The 24,605-nt window shown below is 44.3% G+C and overlaps 1 protein-coding gene across 1 annotated transcript in view; it reads left to right on the forward strand.

Moving 5' to 3' along the window:
• The window catches only part of MTUS2 (microtubule associated scaffold protein 2), a 200,520-nt gene that overhangs the window by 124,647 nt on the left and 51,268 nt on the right, over window positions 1-24,605 (forward strand). Inside the window, exons 5-6 of the mRNA XM_056858098.1 lie at window positions 2,202-2,300; window positions 14,669-14,880. Of these exons, the coding sequence (XP_056714076.1) occupies window positions 2,202-2,300; window positions 14,669-14,880 (311 nt within the window). The remainder of the gene's footprint in view (window positions 1-2,201; window positions 2,301-14,668; window positions 14,881-24,605) is intronic.

A 24,605-nucleotide genomic window follows, 5' to 3' on the forward strand; every position in this document is an offset into this window, starting at 1 on the left:
TCCAATGACTTGCTGTCAACGAGCTGAGCATGTTGGGATTTGTTTGCAGATGAACATTCAATTGAATTTTGAGCCCCTTTGCTTGTTACTTTGGGCAGGAAGCCTGAGTGATTTTTCTGTTTCCTTCCAAAAGGGATCCAGTGTCCTTTCCCTTCTGTACAGACAGAGAACCTGCACCTCCTCACAAGGGAACCACAGAATCATAGAGTTGTAAGGGGCTATACAGGCCATCTAGTCCAACCTCCTGATCAATGCAGGATCAGCCTAAAGCAACCCTGACAAATGTTCATCCTATTATTGCTTGAAGACTGCCAGTGAGGGGGAGCTCAGCACTTCCCTAGGCAGCCAATTCCACTGCTGAACTACCCTTACTGTAAAAAAACATTTATCCTAATGTCCAGCTGGTACCTTTCCACCCATAATTTATACAAATTACTGCGAGTCATATCCTCTACTGCCAAGAGGAACAGCTCTCTGCCCTCCTCTCTGCCCTCCTTTCAAATACTTAAAGAGAGCAATCATGTCCCCCCCCTTCAACCTCCTCTTTGCCAGACTGAATATTCCGAAGTCATTCAGCCTTTCCTCGTAGGTAGGTAGGTAGGTAGGTAGGTAGGTAGGTAGGAAGGAAGGAAGGAAGGAAGAAAGAAAGAAAGAAAGAAAGAAAGAAAGAAAGAAAGAAAGAAAGAAAGAAAGAAAGAAAGAAAGAAAGAAAGAAAGAAAGAAAGAAAGAAAGAAAGAAAGAAAGAGGAAGGAGCTGCCTGTGTTTGGGGAAGAGAGTGGAGGGGGGTGGGTGACAGGGTTATAGTAGGTTCAGTTATTTACTATCCTACATGGAAAAACAAGAATCGTAATGGGGGGAAAGCCAAAGAAACATGCAAATATGGAATCCTTTTTTGTGTGTGTGTCATCTGGAAAACCATAAGTGATCTGCAGCCTAAACCTGCTTTCTCAGTAAGATCTGCAGGTTATGAAATGGTATATCATAAAGCAACAAATAAATTGGGATTACCTTAGTACATGGGCTTAGGGCTGTAGAACAAAGGTTGGGGAAAACGACTACTTCTGGATCCCATCGCAATAACTTGAGGTTAATCAAAGCTTGCCTCTTTTGGAGAAGAAGATATTAATCTGTTCTGTACAAAGTCAGACGATTGGTCTATCCAACTGAGCGGTCTGCGTCTTCTGGAGAAGAAGATATTAATCTGTTCTGTACAGAGTCAGACGATTGGTCTATCCAACTGAGCAGTTCATGGATTGGGACCCTCGGGTAATGCCTCAGACCCCGCCTGCTGGGTTGCAAGCCTCTCTTGAGGTGTTTCCCTTTGGAAATAACTTCCTGGTCAGGAACATGCATATAGAGCAAGAGCACCACAACCCCTTCCCTGCCTCTCTTTGCATGCAGGCTGCAATAGAAATGGGACAGCAATGGCAAGGTGAATCAGTGGGGGAGAAAATTCCTTTTTAAGACTGGCAGGTCCAACAAGTGGCTCTTCTCTTCCTGCCACGTGACTCTGATGTCCTGTGGTTGCAGCCCCATGAGCCCAGTGCCATCTGACGTTTAAAGATGGGACAAGAGTCTGGAAAGGTTGAAAACCACTGATCTAGCTCATCCTCTACTTTACCTGGCCATGGGTTTTCAGAAAAAGAAGTCTTTCCCAGTACCTGCTATCCATGATTCTTCAGTAGCAGTGATATATAGTCAGCTATATATATCAGCCTTTAGCATGCAGATGTTTTCAACCTAGGGTTGCCAAGCTCCAGGTAGTAGCTGGAGATCTCCCATTATTACAACTGATGTCCAGCTGATAGAGATCAGTTCACCTGGAGAAAATGGCCGTGTTGGCAATTGGACTCTATGGCATTGAAGTCCTTCCCCTCCCCAAACCCTGCCCTCCTCAGGCTCTTCCCCAAGGACTGATATAGGGATTATAGACCTGAGAACAATTCTGAATAGATCTGCTTTAGATTGCTCTAACAGTGACTAGACATCATTACATTTAACAGATTTTTAGCATTATAATACTTTAGTTGGTGTTCAAATATTATTTGATTTTTCCCCAAAAAAATTGTGAACAGCAGTCCTATTTGTTTACATCAGAATGGTTTAAAAAAAAATGTAACCAAGGTGAAGATTTGTAGTTTTCCATTCTCATCAAAATATTGCAAAATATACACCACCTGTCTTTTCACATTTTAAGCAGGCTCAAAGAAAGAAGTACAGAAAGATCAAGAGACCAACAAACCTGCCATTTCATCTCCTAAGAGGCTGGTGGTATCCGCTACAAAGTTCCACTCACCAGGTATTTATACATTTATATATTGCCTTTGTTTTAAGGTCAGTCATTTTCATTATGTCAGATCTGCAGATTTTCTTAATGCACATAAAATCTTGGACTCATACTGTTAAAAGAATTGTGTCCTAGCCTCATTAAACTGAATTAGTTCAGTTAATTTAACTCTGGCTTTTAGGCTGTAGGGGAAAAAATGTGCCGTTGGGACATAACAACTCATGGTCCACGGGGCATTCAAGGTATGAGCACAGGTAGTTTGCCATTCACTTCCTCCACATAGAAACGTCAGTCTTCCTTGGAGATTTCACATCCAAGTATTTCCTCTTTCCAGCCATGTTGGCATTTACCAAGCCACTAGTTTGCAGATTTTGTTGGCACACCCCACAAATCTTGGATTTATGATAGCTTTAAAGATTAATCTTGCTGGTTTGGAAGCGCAAACACCCTCATGTAGGTTTGGTCAATTAATGGATTGAGGAACTGAGTAAGGCTACCTGCCAGAGACAGCAGGGCTTGTTCAAGGCGTCCTGCCATTCTAGGCAATGATGGGGGCAGAGGCCCAAGAGGCAATGGGCCTTTTTCCACTGCGTGGTAGCCAAGCAAGCCCCATCTGAGAGCCAGCGTGGTGTAGTGGTTAAGAGAGGTAGTTTGGCGCGGTGGTTGTGGGAGGGGAAGGGAAGGTGATTGTAAGCCGGTTTGATTCTTCCTTAAGTGGTAGAGAAAGTCGGCATATAAAAACCAACTCTTCTTCTTTTTCTTCTTTATTGCAAGTACCTCAGGGACTTGCCTGAGGCCACACATCCTGTGGTGCCCAAGTAGATGCTTAGGTCACTTGGGCTAAGGATCAGCCCTGAGAAGCAAAGACTGTATTCAAACATGAATCAATCAATCAATCAAGTTTTATTTCAATACAATATCAGCTCTGGCATGAATCCAGATTATTTGGGGGCTCATGAATTCCTGAGAGCTGCCATCTGGGTTGTTACACTCCTCACAAGGCTGGGATGGGCCTGATACTACTTCAGGCTGTGAGGCCTGATGCAGGTCCAGCGGGGCTGGGCTCTTCCTGGTAGAACTCTTCCTCTGAGGATGACTCATTCCCCTGAGACTGACCCATGACACTGCGGCTGCCCTCAATCATAGTCTTGGTGGAATAACTCCATCTTACAGGCCCTGAGGAACTCTTTAAGGTCCTGAAGGCCCCTGATGTCATTTGGAAGCCCTGGCCCTTGTCGAGGTGGTCCTAGAGCCAGGGGTAGGGTTGCCAACTTCCAGGTACTAGCTGGAGATCTCCTGCTATGACATCTGATCTCCAGCCGATAGAGATCAGTTCACCTGGAGAAAATGGCCACTTTGGCAATTGGATTCTAAGGCGTTGAAGTCCTTCCCCTCCTCCAAACCCCACCCTCTCATGCTCTGCCCCAGAAACCTGCAGCCAGTGGTGAAGAGGGACCTGGCAACTCCCCCCCCCTCTCTCTCTCCCTCCCTCCCTCCCTCTCCCTCCCTCCATATTTCCTGTTTGGCCTCTTAGTGCACTTAAAAAATGGCTGGCCATTACAAAATGGCTGCCCATTTGCTTTGCATTTCCATGTGGTTGGCTCGACTCATGAAGTTGTATACATTGCAGTTGATAGGTTTCTCTGACAAACCTAGGGGGAGGAAGAGTCAGCAGGCAGGAGAGGAAGGTTATTTATTTACTGCACATGAACACATACAAAAATCTATACACTATAAATAATGAACCTCAAACTGGCAGCGCACTCAGCAGGCCGGCTTCATTATAGCAACGGACAAAGTGAATCCCATTAGGTTATCTCTTTGAATGGGATGAAATCACGACTCTTCTGAAATAAAAAGCTATTCTCGTTAATTGCTTAAAATAAGGCAGCCTATTTTGCAAACACAGATTTCTCTAATCCAATTTTTTAAAAAAATAATAATAATATAAATAAAGAACTGTCACTACTAATAACGGCAACATCCCCACACATTGTGACAACAGCTTTCAATATCCTGTAGTTGCAGCTATTTTCTATAGATAAGTTGAAAGGGTAAAATAATTCTGCTCCATTGGCACACATTCATCAGAGGCAGACCTGCGCTCCGCTTTTCTTCTTCAGGTCCATTTCTAAAGACTTCCACCAAACTGCAAAAAAAATCTTTTTAAATACCCCCCCTCTTTAAAAGACTCTTTTACAGGGTGGTATGAGCTGCTGGGCTGAGCAGGGGCAAAGATGGATGAGTACACTGTGGCTTACATGTAAATTCCTCCCATGACCATGTCATTGCTTGATTCGTCAGATTATTCAGTTGAAGTCATTTCAAGCCATTACAGATATCCCCCAAATGAATCAGGAAGCAGATTTTTTGCTTAGCTTACATTATTTGTAATGCAACAGCCAACATGGACCCCAGGTTGCAGGCACCAGTGTCTAAGAGGCAGTCCCCTAGACCCTTCCCAAACACACAGAAGGGTCAAAGAGCCAAGCTAGATGTTATCTAGGAGATTCCATAGTTGATTTTTAAAGGCCTACTAGAGGCATAGAGACAGACATCTTGGGATATAGTTATTTGGATTGGGGCCGCAACACTGGGTGGGGGATAACTAGGGTTGCCAACCTCCAGGTACTAGCTGGAGATCTCCCACTATTATAACTGATCTCCAGCAGATAGAGATCAGTTCACCTGGAGAAAATGGCAATTGGACTCTATGGCATTGAAGCCCCTCCCAAACCCCACCCTCCTCAGGCTCCGCCCCAAAAACCTCCTGCCAGTGGCGAAGAGGGACCTGGCAATCCTAGGGATAACCTTTCTCTTGTGACATTTTTCTAATGCAAATTGCACCACTCGACGATTCTATTTGCTCCATGAAGGGCAATGTACATATACCATACAAGTGAACTGTTCTCTTTATCATCATTCAAAGCTTGATCCAAATTGCCCCCACAGCTGCTTTAAAATCTCTAAAAAAATTGCAGATCCTAATCACAGATTTTCCAGTTCACATCTTCTTGACTGCAAGAGAATACTAGGTGTTATCATATATACATAATCTAAAAACAGAATATTGTGTTCTGCAGATCTGTTTTATTCATATGCAATTATCTACAGTTTCAATCAGTTCATTCATTAAAATTGATACCGTAGACAGAAAAAGATTTCTTTAATCCGGCGACAACCATACTCCTCCTGTGGACTGTGGCAATTGGCCAGAGAAATTAATATGAGATACCCCTAGGGACATGGTTAATATTTCACGCTGCAGATGTATTTTTTTCCTTTAGCATATAAACGGATGAAAGGAAATACTTCTTTACACAATAAGTGATTTAAATGTGGAATTAGCTGCCAGAGGATGTAGTGATGGCCACTGGCACAGACAGCTTTAAAAGGGGGTTAGACAGATTGATGGAGGATAGGTCTGTCCACATTCAGAGGCGGTAAACCTCTGAATCGCAGTGCCAGGAAGCAACATCAGGGGAAGACTTCAGCCTCTATGCCTTATTGTTGGCCCTCCAGAGCAAATGGACTAGGTGGACCACTGGTCTGATCCAGCAGAATTCTTCTTATGTTCTTACCAGCAGCATAGAGCTGCCAAGTGCCAGGTGGTGGCGGGCAACCCCCTGCCAATCCACCTGGCTGCCCGCTGACCAGCTGAGGGTCAACACGCAACCGGTGCATGCGGCGACACTTCACTTCCGGTTTACATCCGGAAGTGCCGAATCACTAGGGTTGCCAACCTCTAGGTACTAGCTGGAAATATCTTGCTTTACAACAGATTTCCAGCCGATAGAGATCAGTTCACCTGGAGAAATTGGCCACTTTGGCAATTGGGCTCTATGGCATTGAAGTCCCTCCTCTCCCTAAACCCCACCCTCCTCAGGCTCTGCCCCAACAACCTCCCGCCAGTAGTGAAGGGGGACCTGGCAACCCTACGAATCGTAAAGGCCTGTTGTAATGCGGCACTTCCGGGTGTAAAGCGCATCACAAGGGGCCATTTTCCACTCAAACTCCCAAGTTTAAGTTATGTTACCAGGAAATTCACTTCTGAATATCCCAAAGAGATGCAAGTGCTCCAGTCTAGTCTGGGGCCATACATACATCTTTTGTACATGAATCTTGCCAGTGGGCACTGCTTCATATCATGATTCAGCAGCATTCACAAAAGCAAGCCGACAAACACAATCAAGACTGATTAGTACCCAGACAAAGCGTTATTCTGATCTGAAAGTAGGGTTGTCAGGTCTCTCTTCGCCACCAGTGGGAGGTTTTTTGGGTGGAGCCTGAGGAGGGCGGGGTTTGGGGAGGGGAGGGACTTCAATGCCAATGATTCCAATTGCCAAAGCGGCCATTTTCTCCAGGTGAACTGATCTCTATCGGCTGGAGATCAGCTGTAATAGCAGGAGATCTCCAGCTAGTACCTGGAGGTTGGCAACCCTATCTGGAAGTTATTAGAGACTAACTCAGAGGTCTCCAATCTTTTTGAACTTCTGGACAACTTGGGAATTTTGAGAACTGTTTGTGAACAACTCCACAGAATGGTTTCCATGGAGAGGCACACAGCTAACCACAAAATGGCTGCCATGGGGGGCACAAAGCCAACCACAAAATGGCTGTCTTGGGAGCTGGGGCCAGTCCCAGATTGTTTAAAGGATCTTAGCCAAGTGTTATCTTATGGGGGAAGCAGCTGTTTCTGAACAGGTGATTCTTGCAGACACAAAGATTATGCCTCCTGGGCTCTCCTATACATGTATAGATGAAGCTGCCTTATACTGAATCAGAGTCAGTATTGTCTACTCAGATTGGCAGTGGCTCTCCAGGGTCTCAGGCAGAGGTTTTTCATAGCACTGACATGCCTAGTCCCTTTAACTGGAGATGCTGGGGATTGAACTTGGGACCTTCTGCATGCCAAGCAGATGCTCTACAAACTGAGCCACAGCCCTTCCTGAAGCACCTCCTGCTCTAATGAGGTGGCAGAAAGCTAGGACTGGCTCTTTGCTTTGAAGAAGAAGGAAGCAGGCACAAGGAAACACTTTGGCTGGCACCATGACACCCATGTGTGACCCACTGTGAATCATTAGCCTAAGTACTCAAAGATAGGCTGGATGGAAGGAGTCCCTTGGAGACCTGAGGGCCAAACTAGTTGTGATGGTGGGGGAGATATATGCATTTATAGATATGTCTACCTGTTCACATGTAAAGCAAGAGATGGGATGTCTAATTTTTTCTACAAAAACTGAATGAGCAGGAAAGGGATTCTGAACCCTGCCCCTTGACCCCACAAAAGGTTTCAGTGGTATAGCCATCTGCTTAGCATACAGAAGGTCCCAGTTCGATCCCTAGCATTTCCAATTGAAAGAATCAGGTGGTAGATTATGTGAGTGAACTCTTCCTGAAACTCCAGAGAGCTGCTGCCAATCCTAGGAGACAATACTGACCTAGATGGATCAATGGTCTGATTCAGTATAAGGCAGCAGCATCTGTTCCTATGCACCTTTGTTGTGCTCTGTTGATTTCAGTGTTTTTCTTGAAACTCAGCTCTGATAACAGAAGTGAGGTGGACTGGAAGAAAAGTACTGAAAGCAACAGAAGGCAACAAGATTGCTGACTATCATTTTTGTTAGCTGCTGACTGAAAATGTACAGGGCACACAGCCCCTGACTGCTATGTCCATGTGCTGTTTTATTGTCTCCCTGGTGCCATTGGCAAACTGAACGCACCAAGAAGACACAAACCCCTTCCCAGTACCACTGCCATTATAGTTTTCTAGTGTTAGGAACTGAACCTGTTTCTCATTACATTTTTCCAGTTTTCCATTAAACCACATTGTGTGTGTGTTATGTGCTGGCAAGTTGTTTGTGACTTATGATGACCTTATGAAATGATAACCTCCAAAACATTAACAGCCTTTCTCAGGTCTTGCAAACCAAAGGTCATGGCTTCCTTTATTGAATCAATCCATCTCATGTTGATTAAACTACATTATTTAAAAAAAAAAAAAAACCTGTTAGGAGCTTATAATGTATTAAAAACATTATTATAGGAGTCATTCCTTTGTCTCTTCATGTCCGTACCCCAGGTTGTACCTTATTGATTTATTAATTTATTAAAATATTCCTATCCTACCTTTCCTTGGGTTCCTTTCCACTAAATTGAGTCCTATGACATCTTTCCACCAAGCATTCTTTTAAGAAAGAAAGGCTTTTTGCCAAATAAACATTTTTCTGTGTCAGAAAAAATAATTATCCATTGAAAGAAGTCTTTTTCTATTGAAGGACAATGGAAGTGTCATAGGATCCACCTTAGTGGAAGAAAGTCATAGGATCCAGACCCATTTATTTACTTGGTTATTTATTTAGGTCCTTTTTACCCCACTTTTTCTCCTTAGGGGGATCCAAAGCAGCTTATAAAAATGCAATTTAAATAAACAAACAGAAAAAGTGCAGCACACTGAAATACAAAGTTCAATAAAGACAATAAAAACATTTAATTGTAATAGAATTCATCCTGCGCTAATCTTGGAGACTCAAGACTAGAATTTTGCCGCTCCTCAAAGAACAGGGCAAAAGGAATTCACAATCCATCTCAGCATCATTAGTACATTTACCATAGTAAGTGAAAGCTGTGGAATAAAAACCAAATTTGCATACTTACTGAGTTGTCCTTTTAGACCCAGATGAATAGAGGATTTCAAGTTTCTCCCTAAGGACAAAAAAAAATCACAGTTCAAATTACAAGGACATTTCAGAGCATTCAGAAGGACAACTTAGCGGCACGCTTCAAATACGGGAAGGCTGTGGGGAATTGGCGAAAGCAGGACGAAATTTCAGGGAATGTTGCTTAATTAAATCCAAATCAATTTAGCTACGGAGTTCTTGAACAGTCATCGAAGCCGCAGCCTTCTGAAGCTGTCCCAGTGACCTTGATATTGTGCTGTTTTAATGCCAATTGGATTTAATGCCAATACTACACGACTCACACATTTGGGAAACAGAGCATGTTTCCTTCCAAAAATGGTCTCGTTCTACTGTGGCTTCTTTTAGCTCTGATCATAGAAAAGAGGTGGCTCCTAAGGATGCCATTAGGATGCTTCTAAAGGGCTGCGGCTTCGATGACTGCAGAGACCTCCAACAGCTGAAGGGGACATGGCCCCATAACATGGCAAGGGCTACAGAGCTAACCCACCCTGTTGCTGTGCTAAGGCCACCCACCCTAGCCTCCCACTAAAGCTTCCTGAACACACAAGTGCTCAAAAATCAAAGGTCTTCAGGGATGCTCCAGCAACCCAGGCCACCACACATGGCTTCCCTCTCTGCCCCCTCTCTCCTGCCTGCCTCCAAGAAGCCTTTTGCCTGGCACATCAGTCCTGCCCAGGGATGCTGGTTGAAACAGCAGAACTAAGAGCTTCAGTTGTACCTTTTGCACTCAAGATGGTATTAGGTCTTCTAGCACCAGTATAGGATCGCAGCACCAGCTGCTTCCTTCACGCTGCATTACTCTGGATCTGGGTGTACAGGGCCAGATTTGGGGGGGGGGGTTCTGGGTAAAATACCATCCATTGTCCCACTCCCTTCACGGAGTGTGCCATAAATGCCTTATTCTCTTCCACTTTGTGTACCCTCCCCCCACATACCTCTTTAGGTTAAGTGCTAGTGCAGAAGCAGAATAAGTTGTTGGTCTGCTTTCTCTATCGAATCTCCAAACAGAAAATACAAGATCACCCCAGAGCCTCTGTGGTGTAGTAGTTAAGAGTGGTGGACTCTAATCTAGAGAACCGGGTTCGATTCCCCACTCCTCCACATGAAGCTTGCTGGGTGACCTTGGGCCAGTTACAGTTCTCTCAGAACCCCCTCAGCCCCACCTACCTCACAAGGTACCTATTGTGAGGGGGGAGAAGGGAAGGTGATTGTAAGCCACTTTGAGACTCCTTAAAGGTAGAGAAAAATTTGTTATAAAAACCAATTCTTCTTCCTCCTCCTCCTCCTCCTCTTGGGAGCAGATGGGCCCTCTGCCAATCTTTAGAAGGTGCCCAATTGTGTTGGCCCCTCAAGCGGTAGCCAAGCACATGGCAAGCAAATCCTGCTTTTTTGTTTTTGTTCAGTCACTAATATACATGTCAGAAATCCAACACAATTTCCCAGAACCCTCACCTCTTGCATAAGTGGAGGGCAGCATATAAACCAGGAGCAATAGAGATGCAAGACGCCAAGGACATTTTGGATTCTCTCCCCACTTCCCCCAGCTCAAGTTCCTCAGTGGGTCCATTTATGAAGAAAACTCTAAACTTTGCTTCAGATTTCAGTGTTGGCAAAATCTAGTGATAGCCTAGGAAAGTGCTAGTGTGACGGCACAGCAAGAGGGCTAGACTTAGGCCAAAGGTTTGGGTCCACCTCCCTCCTTAGCTGCAAGAGTTACTGAGGGACCTTAGTAGCTGCTGGATAAAACTGCAATACATTCATGTAATGCAAATCCCTGCTGAGGAATTTCACCCCTCTTAACAAGTCCTGTGAATGGCCATGAAATAAAAAATCTGAGGGATTCAGATTTCATTTTAGGTGGAATTTCAGTGGCAACTCTACTAACAGCTAATTTAGATATTATAACACCTATATGAAGATCCCTCAAAAACACTCCTCCATGGTAGTTTTCCACCCAGTGTATATAATGTTCAAAAATTACATAAGAAAGGCCATGCTGGATCAGGCCAAGGTCCATCAGGTCCAGGAGTCTGTTCGCACAGTGGCCAACCAGGTGCCTCTAGGAAGCCCACAAACAACACAACTGCAAGAGCAGCATCCTGCCTGTGCACCACAGCACCTAATATAATAGGCTTGCTCATCTGATCCTGGAAAGAATAGGTATGCATCATGACTAGTAGCCATTTTTACTAATAGCCATGAATAGCCCTCTCCTCCATGAACATGTCTACTCCCCATTTAAAGCCTTCCAAGTTGGCAGCCATCACCACCGCCTGGGGCAGGGAGCTCCATGATTTAACCATGCATTGTGTGAAGAAATACTTCCTTTTATTTGTTTTGAATCTCTCGGCCTCCATCTCTCAGCCTGTACGCATGCACTGGCTCAAATGCATGTTGAAAGTCTACAGTCCTAGCAATCTCTAAGCGTGACTCTGAGACCGAGGGCTTTTAAACCCTGTTAACTACTGTGCAGGGTAGTAAAGATTAACTTGCCCTTGAATGAAGAGTGTGATGCTTTTATAATGCTGGGAACAGTCATCACCTGCTTATCTATCTAAAGGTCTCATGTGGAATCCACAACTGCACTTCCATAGTCAGGCGTAAAGTATTGGTTTTTTAAAAATGTCACGGGGCAGATTTTTAAATCCTCAAACCCTTTTCTCACCCATCCCTTTCTAAATGAGTTTATCACAAGTGGCACCTGTGACGAATCGCTGGGACTCAGGAGACTCCGTTTGAACACTGAGGTCAGCCGTGTAAAACATCTGTGTGCATCACAAATCAGGCAGGAAAAAACCTGCAAAGCAAAGAAACGGGCCTCAGAAGGGAGGCCAGTCTGTCCTGTTTCGCAATCATTGTGCTTTTGACCTCTCAAGCGCCATAGTGTGATTTGGATGTATTAGCAGGCTGTCGTTGAGAGAGAGAGAGAGAGGGAAAGGGAGGGAGAAACTCAAGTGGTTTTTATCTGGCTGCGTCGCTAGAAATGAGGTCAGGTGGATTCCTCGAGATTTGAAGCTTTGTGTTAAAATTCTATTTCTTCTTCTTGACAGTTGCGCGAAACACAAACTCACTCATTTGCGGCATCAGTTGAAGCTTCCGCATCACTATGCTGGCGGGTTATTTAATGCTTTCAGACGGGGCTGTGTGTCTCCCCCCCCTCCCCCCGTGTTTCTTTGTAAATGTCACTGCTTGTGTAATTTTCATTGCAGTAATTTCTGATCTGGTTTCTCAAAGACATTACTCTGTCACCTGTGTCTTCCTATGGCCAATTCTTATAGATAGATAGATAGATAGATAGATAGATAGATAGATAGATAGATAGATAGATAGATAGATAGATAGATAGATAGATAGATGATAGATACTATTGACACAGCTGATTCAGACTTTATTCTTTTATGTACCCAACCCAAGAAAAAGGAAAGAAACAGCCCTGAATCAAAACTTCCAAGTGCAGCAGAACATTGATTGCCTTAGGTGTGGATGTTACAAAGGGTAGCTGAGTGGGAGATGCTCTGTTTTGACACATGGGGGCACAATCTACTAGGAAATTCTTCTGCACAACTCCCCCCCCCCCCATGAATGGGCTCTGTACAGTAATAGAACTGTGCTTGTGTGAAGTATTCGTGCATTTCAGGGAGGTTTGCACAGGATAACATGGCAGTGGATTGTTCTTTGTGTTGTTTAGTGATAGGAGGAGGCAGTTGTATTCCCTGCCACCATCAATAAAATGTCTTGATCGGGTGTCCAGGGCTTGCCGCCATGATGCCCAAGGAAAGAGGCATACCCAGGGAAGAGGCATACACTTTCTTGGCAATAGCTCTTTGTGTAGGAAGTTTCATGTGGATACTATCCCCTTACTGAAAGCAGCGAAAAGGTGCATCTGATTCCATTACCACCTAGGCAAGTCAGTGGTGAAATCACATCTATCATAGAATCAAAGAGTTGGAAGGTACCACCAGGGTCATCTAGTCCAACCCCCTGCACAATGCAGGAAATTCAAAACTACCTCCCCCCCACACCCCCAGTGACCCCTACTCCATGCCCAGAAGATGGCCAAGATGCCCTTCCTCTCATGATCTGCCTAAGATCATAGAATCAGCATTGCTGACAGATGGCCATCTAGCCTCTGCTTAAAAACCTCCAGGGAAGGAGTGCTTACCACCTCCCGAGGAAGCCTGTTCCACTGAGGAACCGCTCTGACTGTTAGAAAATTCTGCTTGCCTATTGGTTATTATTTCTTTTGCTCAGGGCTGTTGTCGTTGCAGCTGTCTCTCTGCAGTTTTCCTAGTGACAGCGTCAGGAGAGCTGCCACCATGCTTGGGTAATAAGTGCTTCTTTAAAAAAAAAGTATGTCACTGTAAAACTTAGGCATTACATTTTCACAGTGACTTCTTTCATGTTCAGCAGGGGGAGATTCTTAAAGGGTTACTTAGCTGTCATTTGTTACTGAAAGGATTGGGGAGGTGGATAAGTCTGTCTGTGGGATGGTTGATTTAAAATATGAATGTGCAGATGTATGAAGTTCTGCTCTGGGATAATAACCTGGAAATAAGCACATTGTGAGATTCTTTAATTAGTGTCTCTTAAGGAATCCTGAGAGCAACGTTTCTAAAGCCGTTCTTTCAAATGCCACTTCTGCAAAAATTATCCTTTTCATTGCAATACAGCCGGGATCCTTTTTTGTTCTTCCACATCCTCAGGCATATCAAATGGTTTCTTTAGGTCAAAGGAGGCCAAATCCACAGGCATGATATGAAGGAAGGACTCCAAATCTAGAATCAGGTCTGGGATCCTTATGTCCAGTGGGAACAGGGGAGGAAGGAAATGGAGCTGCATTTTTTCTGTCTACTCTACTTCATTTTTCAGGGCCACATAGGTATACAGCAGTTACTGCCGTGACAAAGTTTGGATTTGCTTTTTCATGAGGTGGCATCCTACCCAGATCTCGTCAGCTTCTGGTCAGGCCCATTGCATCACCATGATGACCATCTGGCGGGAAAACTGTTCCCCTGAGGAAATGTGACCAATTTTGCCTCAGTCTTGAGGAAAACAGTGTTCCTCTTAATTAAAAAGTCATCTGTTGGTGACTGGATGTGATAACTGGGATTAAGCTGTCAGGAACAGAGATCCTGTCTTAATCTTTCCATGATCAAGACAGGCTTAGTGTCTCACACAGAAGGTGAAAACGCATGGTCACTTTAGCCTCTTTTATTCCCTGTTTCTGCCAGGATTCAGCCAGGATCGAACACACATTTGGCGAAATGCATGCGTTCGATCTTGGCTGAATCCTGGCTGAAAAAGGGAATAAAGGAGGCTAAAGCGACCATGTGTTTTCGCCCAGAGTTTCAGTAAGTTTGTTAGCTTGCTGAATGTTGAGATTTACAGTAAAACCCAAATGTATTAAAGAGTAGTCTGAGAACATCAAAATGACATCTGATCTGCACTGAAGGATTCATCATAACGGTATTGTATTGTACACATATTGCTGTGCTGTGCAGACTCCCTTCCCCCAAGAACTAAGTTTTGTTGTGGTGCTCTGAAGCTTTCCAAAAAATGAACTTGCTGTGAGCAAACTCACTTTCCTCTCCCACCCCCAACAGAACTATGAAAAAAGCTGTGTCTGTACATACAAAGTGACTGATCACAGCCTTGCGTATTCTTTATTGTTTCTTGCAGGACACCCTAAACAAAGGTCATCCGTTACAAGGAATGGATTTTCTTCAAAGCCTGATCTGCAGAACCGAGATGCTGAACGGCAGTTGGTCCAGCAAATGAAGGAAAAGTGCGATGAACAGAGCCGGCGACTCAGCCGTATCCAGGAGGAACTCAGAAGAACGGGCTGTGGCTTTGACGTCTTTGTTATAACTACACAGCATTTCTTTAGGAAGGTAGGGCTTCTTTCACTACCCATCTTCCGCAGGCTGTCGCCATTGTAACTTAAAGCACAACAGCATTATTTCTCATCATTGCCGCCAGTGACCTCTGGGAAGCCATCGCCTCTTGGTTAGGGGAGGGGTAGAGGCTCAGTGGTAGAGCCTCTGTTTGGCATGCAGAAGGTCCCATCCCTGGCATCTCCACTTAAAGGGACTACGCAAGTAGGTGATGTGAAAGACCTCTACCTGAGACCCTGGAAATCTGCTGCCAGTCTGAGTAGACAATACTGACTTTGATGGACCAATGGTCTGATGCAGTATAAGGCAGCTTCATGTGTTCATGTGTGTTCATGTGTAATGCACAGGATGGGGAGACAAGGAGCATGTGTTGTTATTTAGCATACTAGTTAGCGAGGGTCAACCTCTAACTTTGGTTATCTGTGTGTAGCTTCGTTGATTTGTAGTAGGAATACCGAACTTGTCAGTAACTGCTTTAGTGCTGTCCTTGGTGCTGAAGTTGTTGGACAGGAGGCCTAGTTGAGACAGCGCAAATGAGTGTAGAGGCTAATATGCATCAATCATTTCATGTAGTAAGAAACTACCAAATCTCTAATATCCTTTATCGCCAACCAGAGCATGTTAAATGAGCCTGATAATCAATGAAATTCCGATGTCCCTATTTTAAGCAACAAAATTAAACCCACTGCTACAATCTCTGTGTTAGAAGCAGCAACAGTGCCATCTACTGGGGAGAAACATAAAATAACGTCCTGCATAATCAGAGAACCGTTGTTCCTGCGTTGGTTTTTAGTTGTGGTGGTAATAGCTTCTTATCAATCTGTTGTAATGAAATAGAAGTGAAACCTTTAGGCGTCACAAGGCTTTTCTTCATTTTAGAGTGAAAAGCGATCCCCTGGACTCTTTGTTTTAAGGTTTATATTATTGCACTTTTAATATATGTGCTTTTAGACCAAGCAGGATTTCACTGCCATCTCCTGTCAAGCAGTATTCGAGCCCGAAATAATTTCAGGCTTCACTTCATTCTTAGATAGTTGTTTCAGTTACAGTCGCTGTTGTATGGCTATACAGTGGGGAGCACTTATTTTCAGACCTTGCTGAAAGAAAGAAAAATGGGGGAAAAAACCCCAAAAGAAAAATGGGGAAAAAACCATGTAATACTTTTTGTTAAGACCAACCAGAATAACACAAGCTTTAGAGCGTGCTAGATCTTGAATTCTGCTAGACCAGTGGTCGGCAAACAGCGGCTGCCCAGCCGCAAGTGGCTCTTTGGCCCCTGGAGTGCGGCTCTGTAATTAGATCCTCAGACGGTGAACGGCTGGAAAGACCCTTCGCTAACATAGGCTGCATTTTACCAAAGGAGACCGTCCCTCTAAGCGCGCGCGCGCGATTTAGCAAACTGCTCCTTTCCTCTTACAGCCCCGCCTGGTTCTTTGTAGTTCATTAGAAAAGCAGAGGAGCAAAGTTCTCTTTCATTCTCAAAAGAGACGGATTACCTCGGCAGTAAAAAAAAAAAAAAAGGCTGGTTCTTTGATTGGAAAGTAAAAGGGGGTCTGGAATCCTCGCTCCAAGTTTGTGCTCCACTCCGGTGTTGCCACCAGTTGGTTTGGCCCAGCAGGCCCTCCTCCCACTGACTGGTGAGGCGGGATGGGATGCCTGGAGTTCACACAAGGGGCTGGGGGAGTCTGATGGAAGAGGAAGGAGCCGGCCTGGGCGCAGAGCTGTGATTCCACAGAAGCCAAGGAGGGGCGCACAGGTAACCCTGCTGGAGGACCCTCCAGACTAGACTTCGGAGGGCTTCGTGGGTGCTTCAGAGAGAGGGTTGCACAGGGGCTGCCACCCAGAGGTCATCTGAGCCCGCTAGAAATCCCCCCTGGTCAATACCTGCAGGCAAGGAGAGGGACCCAAACTCCGGCAAACACCAGAGTGTGCAACCGCCAATATACTGAGTGTGCCTGCTTGTAAAAAATGCCTGTGTAGGAAGCTGAAGCTTCTTCTTTTGTCCCCCTCCCAGTCCCATCTGCATGATAAATGAACTGTCGATTGCCTTGAACTCACTCCCCTCCCTGCGGTAATTCCTGGTTGCTGGCTGGTCCGTGCAGCATGCTCTGCCTTCCAGTATTATTATTTTTGCAGTTCAGGGGAGAGGGCAGTTGTCAGTAATCCCCTTATAAAATGTCTGCCAGTGGCCCATGTAAGTCCCACCATGAAATTCCATATAGTAAACACAAAAATCAATGTGCTTGTAAAAAATGCAAAATTCACAGAATGGAAGTTCAGTGTTGAGAAAAGATGTACAAGCTGTACGCAACAAATAAAAAATAAAAGTACTTACTAATGTTAGAAACTTATTAGGCAAGAAGACCAGTGTTTTTAATTGCCTATAGTTTAATTAAGACTTAAAACTTTAATTAAAGTTTATTAAGTTAATAAACTATGTACCTACCTATATAGTTTAAGCTTAAGAAATTTGGCTCTCAAAAGAAATCTCAATCGTTGTACTGTTGATATTTGGCTCTGTTGACTAATGAGTTTGCTGACCACTGTGCTAGACCTTGAAGAGAAGCCTGATGCCTATTCTGGCTGGGCTGGAAAGCTTGTGCATGCTTTTAATGTTACTTTGGTAGGTCCTAATAAAAGGTATTGCATCACTGTTCATTTAGTATTTATCTGTTTGTGGACATTTGTGAGAATCATGAACACATGAAGCTGCCTTATACTGAATCAGACCCTCAGTCCATCAAAGTCAGTATTGTCTACTCAGACTGGCTGCAGCTCTCCAGGGTCTCAGGCAGGGGTCTTTCACATCACCTACTTGCCTAGTCCCTTTAACTGGAGATGCCGGGGATTGAACCTGGGACCTTCTGCATGCAAAACAGTTGCTCTACCACTGAACCACTGTGTTGCTGTTTCTTTATTTGGGATCAAAACTGATACATAAAGCCACAGTATATTTCAGTCAGGTTTTCTAAACAGTGGGTTGGAGCCAAAGGGAGCCATCTGCATCTGGATGATGTCGTCGGTTAACAGATGGGCTGTTTTACAGCCCACACTAGAGTGGTGTACAAAAAAAAGGGAAATAAAATCCAAAGATGTTCTTCTAATTGTGCACCTGCCACTGTAAGCCTATGGATGAAAAACCTGCCTATTCTTGACTGCACAGAGTTATGCAGAAGTGTTCACAGAATAGCACTAATGGCTATTTACCTCCTGCTTGCACTCCTTTGGATCAAGCCCTTTTTAGTGGTGATTAATTGCCACGCATATTAGAGTTCTTAGAGTGGTAATTACCCCACCTGCAATTGTGCACAACCCAAGAGTGCGTTCTAAGATTTAAGAACAGATAAACTGGTTTTTCAGCTTTTAGTGCTGACCCTAAATTCTTGAATACAGCGAATAGCTGCATCCTACCAACATTATGCTATAGAAATTGTTCTTTTCCTCGTTGCAGCTCCCTCCTCCACAGACATGGCTTTTTGTCAGCAAGGATTCTGCAGCCCTTGGTAATTCCTTGGGGAGAGGGTTGCAGAAGGCCTCTGGGGAAGGTTAGGGTAGGCAAATGAGCTTCCATCAGCAGAATGTCGGCAAGATTCAACCCAATGTCACAAGCTATACTTCCTAGAAAGCCAGTGTCCTGTACTGGTTGAAAAGTTGGACTCCGATTCAAATCTTTCTTATAATCTTTCTTTCCTTCTCTTATAATTGATGCCTTTCTAATGGGGGGATGGGGCGACCCCTTCCAGGCCACATAACTTCGGACCTCCTGATCCAATCTTCACCAAACGTGGGGGTTCTTGCAAGGAGGGTCTCTTCAAGCTACCCTGAAAATGTGGGACCTCTGTCAACATATGTCAAAGTTATGCCTAGTCTGCAGTTTGCTAAACAGATCATACTGATCAGAGTGACAGCTAAGTCATGTGATGAGGCTGGTCTGATCCAGTTTGTACAGCCAGGAATGGGGATTTCCAGAATGACTCATCTCAGGTGAACTGTGATTGGTCATGAATGTGTATATAAGTCTGTATAGTGAATGTAAGTTACCTATTGCCTGAAATATATATGCTGGCGAAGCACTTTGATGCTCAGAGCTGTGAATGTTAACAGCCAAAGGACTCTGTGTAGATATTGTAAATAAACTGTACATAGCAGAACTGCGTGGTGTGAAGTTGCTACCAGGTAAACTCCTGAAGTCCAGACAAGCTGTGCGCGACAGGGCTATGGGCCCAGATAGACTGCGCTGAGAGCTGGAGGTTCTATTGGAGTTGGTGAGCTACTGCCGTGAGTTGCTGCTGTGAGCGGTTTGGATGTCTACAGAGGCCAGCGACGCTGAGGACCTTGATGTACAGTCTGCAGACGGGTCAGTTGTTTCTGACAAAGAGTCGGAGGAGGAACCAGGGGAAGATAATCAGCTACTGCCGGTGAGAGAAGATATAATGGCACAAGCTGTTTCTGCCCTGCTGGTTGATAAACTGACCGCAGATAACTATGCCGTGTGGTCTCTGCGAATGGAGCATTATCTTAAGCGTGAGTCATTGTGGACGTATGTGGATTCTCCCCCACAAGCTCCCACGCCTGAGGAAAGTTTAAAAGACCAGAAGGCATTGGCCACGTTGATATTAAGTGTTGCTGATGACCAGTTGGTGCATGTGGCGGGACAGGGGTCAGCTAAAGATGCCTGGAATAGCCTCAAGGCTGTATATGTGCAAGACACGGCTGGATCTCTTATTTCCCTGATGAGAAGGATTTATAGAAAGACTATGGAGCCAAATGAGAGTGTCAGAGCTCATTTGAATACCTTAGCCACGTATTTTCAACTGCTGGCTCAGAGGGGAAAGCAGATTTCTGACCAGGACCAGGTGTTTATAGTTTTAAGTTCCCTGACGGAGCGTTTCGACCCACTTATCTCAGCCCTTGAATCTGTGGATGCAGCAACGTTATCTCTGCAATACCTCACAGGGAGGTTATTATCAGAGGAGACGAGATATATGCAACGGGAGTTGGCAGCCGGCCAGACCGGGAGCTGTGCCAAGCAAGAGATAAGGAAGGATACAAGCCTCAGCTGTGCGAATGTCAGTGAAGCAAGCAAATCTATACCTGTAAAGAGATGTTTCAGATGTGGGAAAGAGGGACACATTCAAAGATTTTGCCCTGCTGCAAGGAAATACAAAGGAGGAAAAAAGACTCAAGTTGTGACCAAACAGCAAGCTACGCTGGTGAGAGTGAGTCCAGACTCCCTGAATGACTCTTGGATAATTGACTCAGGAGCTTCACAAATATTTGTGAGGGAGGAAAGACTACTAATGAACTCACATCAATCGGCGTTAGGTCATGTAAGTTTGGCAGATGGACGTTCTGCAACTGTTTCCTGTGAAGGAAGTGTAATGTTTGGAAGTTTAAACCATACATTCAATGATGTGCTTTGTATACCCTCTCTTGAGAGAAACTTATTAAGTATAAGTGCACTAGATTCTGCTGGATTCAGTGTGACTTTCAGAAATAAGTGCTGTAATATTCTCAAAGGTGATAAGATTATGGCAGTGGGGAATTTGAAAGATAATGTGTATGTGCTAGAGAACATGGCAGGTAAAGCACAAACAGTGTTAAATAAAAACCCACACCATAAGTGTATACATTTGCTACATAGAAAACTTGGCCATGTGGGTTGGGGTACCTTGAATAAAACTCTTGCCCTGCTGGGCAAAGAGAAGGTTGAAGGGTGCAAAACATATCTGGATTGTGATGTGTGCAAGCAAAGTAAATCTAAAGCACACCCAGTTGCACCAAGGAGTGACAGAGTAACAAAAACCCCTCTATATCTTGTACATAGTGATCTGGTAGGCCCTTTCCCAGACAGTATATCTAAAAGAAAATATCTTCTTCTTTTGATAGATGATGCCACAAGGTTCACATGGGTGTATCCCATAGCAAAGAAGTCAGAGGTGTGTGACACTATAAAGATGTGGGCTAACAATGTGCAAAGGCAATTGGGGCATAAAATTTGTAAGTTCCAAAGTGATTTTGGGGGCGAGTACATGTCTGGTGAAATGGCTCATTGGTTTAAGACTCAAGGTATTGAACACAGAATTGCAAATGTATCTATGAGTCAAGAAAATGGTGTTGCAGAGAGAAAGGGAGGAGTACTGCAAACAATGATAAAATCAATGCTACTTGATGCTGGATTGCCAAAAATGTTCTGGGCAGAAGCGGCAAAAAATGCTTGTTATATTTCAAATAGAATTTGGACAAGTGCCACAGATAACATTCCATACAAGGCTTTGTATGGGAAAGATCCCAGTTTGGATCATATCAGGATATTTGGCAGTAAAGCATGGGTTAATATACCACTGAAACAACGTAGGAAAGGTGGTGAAAGAGCAAAAAAAAATTGACATTCCTGGGGTATCAGACAGGAATGAAATCTTACCGTTTTGTAAATAACCAGAATGCATTAAGTTTCAGTCGTTCAGCTTCATTCTGTGAGGATGCTAATTGGCCTAAAATACATGCAAACCAATTACCATCCACAGTACTGTTACCTATGAATAATGATTCTGATAACATGCCAGAGGTGAAACAGGAGGTGCAGTCACCAATACATGCAGACTCTGAGAGTGTGCAAAGTGCAGATCAGAGAGCAGTGCCAAGAGTGTCCTCTAGATCTACAAAAGGTATTCCACCTCAAAGGTATGGTGTAACTGCTAACCATGTGTATGTTAAAGTTCCAACTGATTATGATGATGTATTACGTCTAGCCTCAGAAGAGAGAAATGCCTGGCTGCAAGCCATGGAGGCGGAATATAACTCATTGGTGTCAAATGAAGTATTTTCCTTGTCTGAATTGCCGGCAGATAAGAAAACTCTGAGTTGCCGTTGGTTGTACAGACTCAAAACCTTGCCAAATGGAAATGTTAAATATAAGGCAAGATTAGTTGCGAGGGGATTTACGCAGGTGGTCGGACAGGAAACATCTAGGCCCAATTAAGAATTACCTAGTGGTGCAAGTCTCCAGAAATGAGAATGGTTGGTGTGCACTAAGCCAGGAGACTGAAGTGTTTGAATACTGAAAGGTTTCAATACTTAAAGAAGTGGCTGTGTTTAACAAACGTTTGACTAGGGAGGCGTGTCAACATATGTCAAAGTTATGCCTAGTCTGCAGTTTGCTAAACAGATCATACTGATCAGAGTGACAGCTAAGTCATGTGATGAGGCTGGTCTGATCCAGTTTGTACAGCCAGGAATGGGGATTTCCAGAATGACTCATCTCAGGTGAACTGTGATTGGTCATGAATGTGTATATAAGTCTGTATAGTGAATGTAAGTTACCTATTGCCTGAAATATATATGCTGGCGAAGCACTTTGATGCTCAGAGCTGTGAATGTTAACAGCCAAAGGACTCTGTGTAGATATTGTAAATAAACTGTACATAGCAGAACTGCGTGGTGTGAAGTTGCTACCAGGTAAACTCCTGAAGTCCAGACAAGCTGTGCGCGACAACCTCTACCTGCAAAAATCCCCCCCGAGCCACAGAAAGCCTCGAATGTGTTTAAATGGCCAAATTATTCAGGAATCCCGAATTTAAACCCGAATTCCTACCTATACCTGTATGGGGGATTTGGGATTTATTCGAATTATGCCGATTTTTTTTTTCAACAGCCCTAGTCAGCATATAAAAACTAACTCTTCTTCTTCTTCCTGGATGCAGTCAAGTCACTAAATGTCCATACGAATGCTGTTCTAGAATAAATCCTAAAACTATAGCCTGCACTATGGCTCTCCATAGAAACCTGGTTCTCCAGATCAGAGTCCACCGCTCCAAACCACCGCTCTTAACCACTACACCACACTGGCTCTGTGACGTCCCCAAGGATGCTGTATTTGCTTGCCCTGAGTTCGATCGTTGGCCTTTCTCAGCACTCTCCACTCTAGCCTGCAGCAGTTCTTGGAGGTCTCAGTTAAGAGTTCCTTCCCATCACCTACTACCTGATGGTCTGAACTGGAGATACCAGGGATTGAACCTGGCACCTTCTGCCTGCCAAGCAAATGCTTTGTCACTGAGTGATGGCCCTGGCTTTCCTGTGGGTTTTCAAAAGCTGGCAATTACAGCTTTGGCCTGTGAGCCAGAGGTCTCCCCCCTCCTCTGCCCTGCTGAGCATAAACTGCCATCTTCTGGTCACTAGGTGTGTGGTGGGGAGGTAGTTGTGAATTTCCTGCATTGTGCAGGGGGTTGGACTTGATGACCCTGGTGGTCCCTTCTAACTTTATGATTCTATGTTGTCACTTCTGGCACAGCGGGCATTTAACAAGTGACGTGATGCGGCTGATGTTCAAAGAAATGCAGAAATCAGAGGGCTAGGTTTGTGCAAATCCAGGGCTCAGATGTAGATGGAGGTTGAAATCTTTTACCAATGCAGACCCTAAAAACAGATCAAAGATGAAAAATGAGCCAGTTCACTCTAAGTCATGTTCCTCCTCTGGTGCAGCTTTTCTTTTCCCTGCTTCTGAACACCTGGTGGTCAATTGCAAACTGAGGTAATTAGCCTTCAATTAGCACTGATTACATTTTTACCCATTCTGTCTGCAAGCCTTGAACCGTTGACTTGTCCAATTATGTAGAACACAGGCACCCCCCTGCTGTCATCAAGAAGTGGGACACATACACACACATGGGCACGCACACACACACACATTTCTCGCTGAACAATGAATGTATTGACTCATCCCCGTTTTATGGCAGAGTATCAGGCTCTGCTATTTAGCCATTATATGTGTTGCTAATTGTGCGATGAGGAACATGAAATGTGTTTGATGTTCCAATTCTAAGGCCACTTTCTCTGGAGGAAGCACCATTGGACCAGTGGAGTCTGAACTGGAGAACCGGGTTTGATTCCCCCACTCCTCCGCATGAGCAACAGAAACTTATCTGGTGAACCGGATTTCTTTCCCCACTCCTACACACGAAGCCAGCTGGGTGACCTTGGGCTAGTCACACTCTCAGCCCCACCTACCTCATAGGGTGTCTGTTGTGGGGAGGGGAAGAGAAGGTGATTGTAAGTGGTTTGAGTCTCCCTTAAGTGGTAGAGAAAGTCGGCATATAAAAATCAACTCTTTTTAAATCTAATAAAACAAAGATTAATTGATCACGCGCTCCAGAGCAAATTCCCCTTCATTACGCCAATCTGATCACCTCAACAGTTTGGAATTCCACCAAACTTCAGCCTAAATTATTTGGAATATCTTGACAATCCCTAACTCCGGAAAGCTTTTATGCAAACCAGGACTAACACACTATCCTCAGTGACCCTACGGGGCAGATTCCTGAAAATACCTTACGCTGAAAGGGTCTGCAGATGTGGCGTAGGATGCCCTGATACCTTGTCTCACATTCTCCTGGACTGTCACCTATATGACACCGCAAGAGAAAAACTCATAAAACCCTCAGTCTCAAACCTTGCCCCAAACTTTGCCTCAAACAAAAAGAAAATGCTTCATAATCTACTAGCAGATCGAGATCCTGAGATCACAGGAAATGTGGCTAGATTCCTGCTGATAGCTGCTACCCAATGGGAACTCAGTCAGAAAACAGACTATAACACCAAGGAATGAACTACATCCCAATTTTTAACCTGATTTCACTCCTTGTATTTTAAAACTGTATAATGCCATTAAAGGTATTTGTATTGTATTGTATTGTAAACTCTTCTTAATACTTACTTCTGATTAT

The sequence above is a fragment of the Euleptes europaea genome, chromosome 12, assembly GCF_029931775.1.
Source record: "Euleptes europaea isolate rEulEur1 chromosome 12, rEulEur1.hap1, whole genome shotgun sequence".
Lineage (NCBI taxonomy): Eukaryota > Metazoa > Chordata > Lepidosauria > Squamata > Sphaerodactylidae > Euleptes > Euleptes europaea.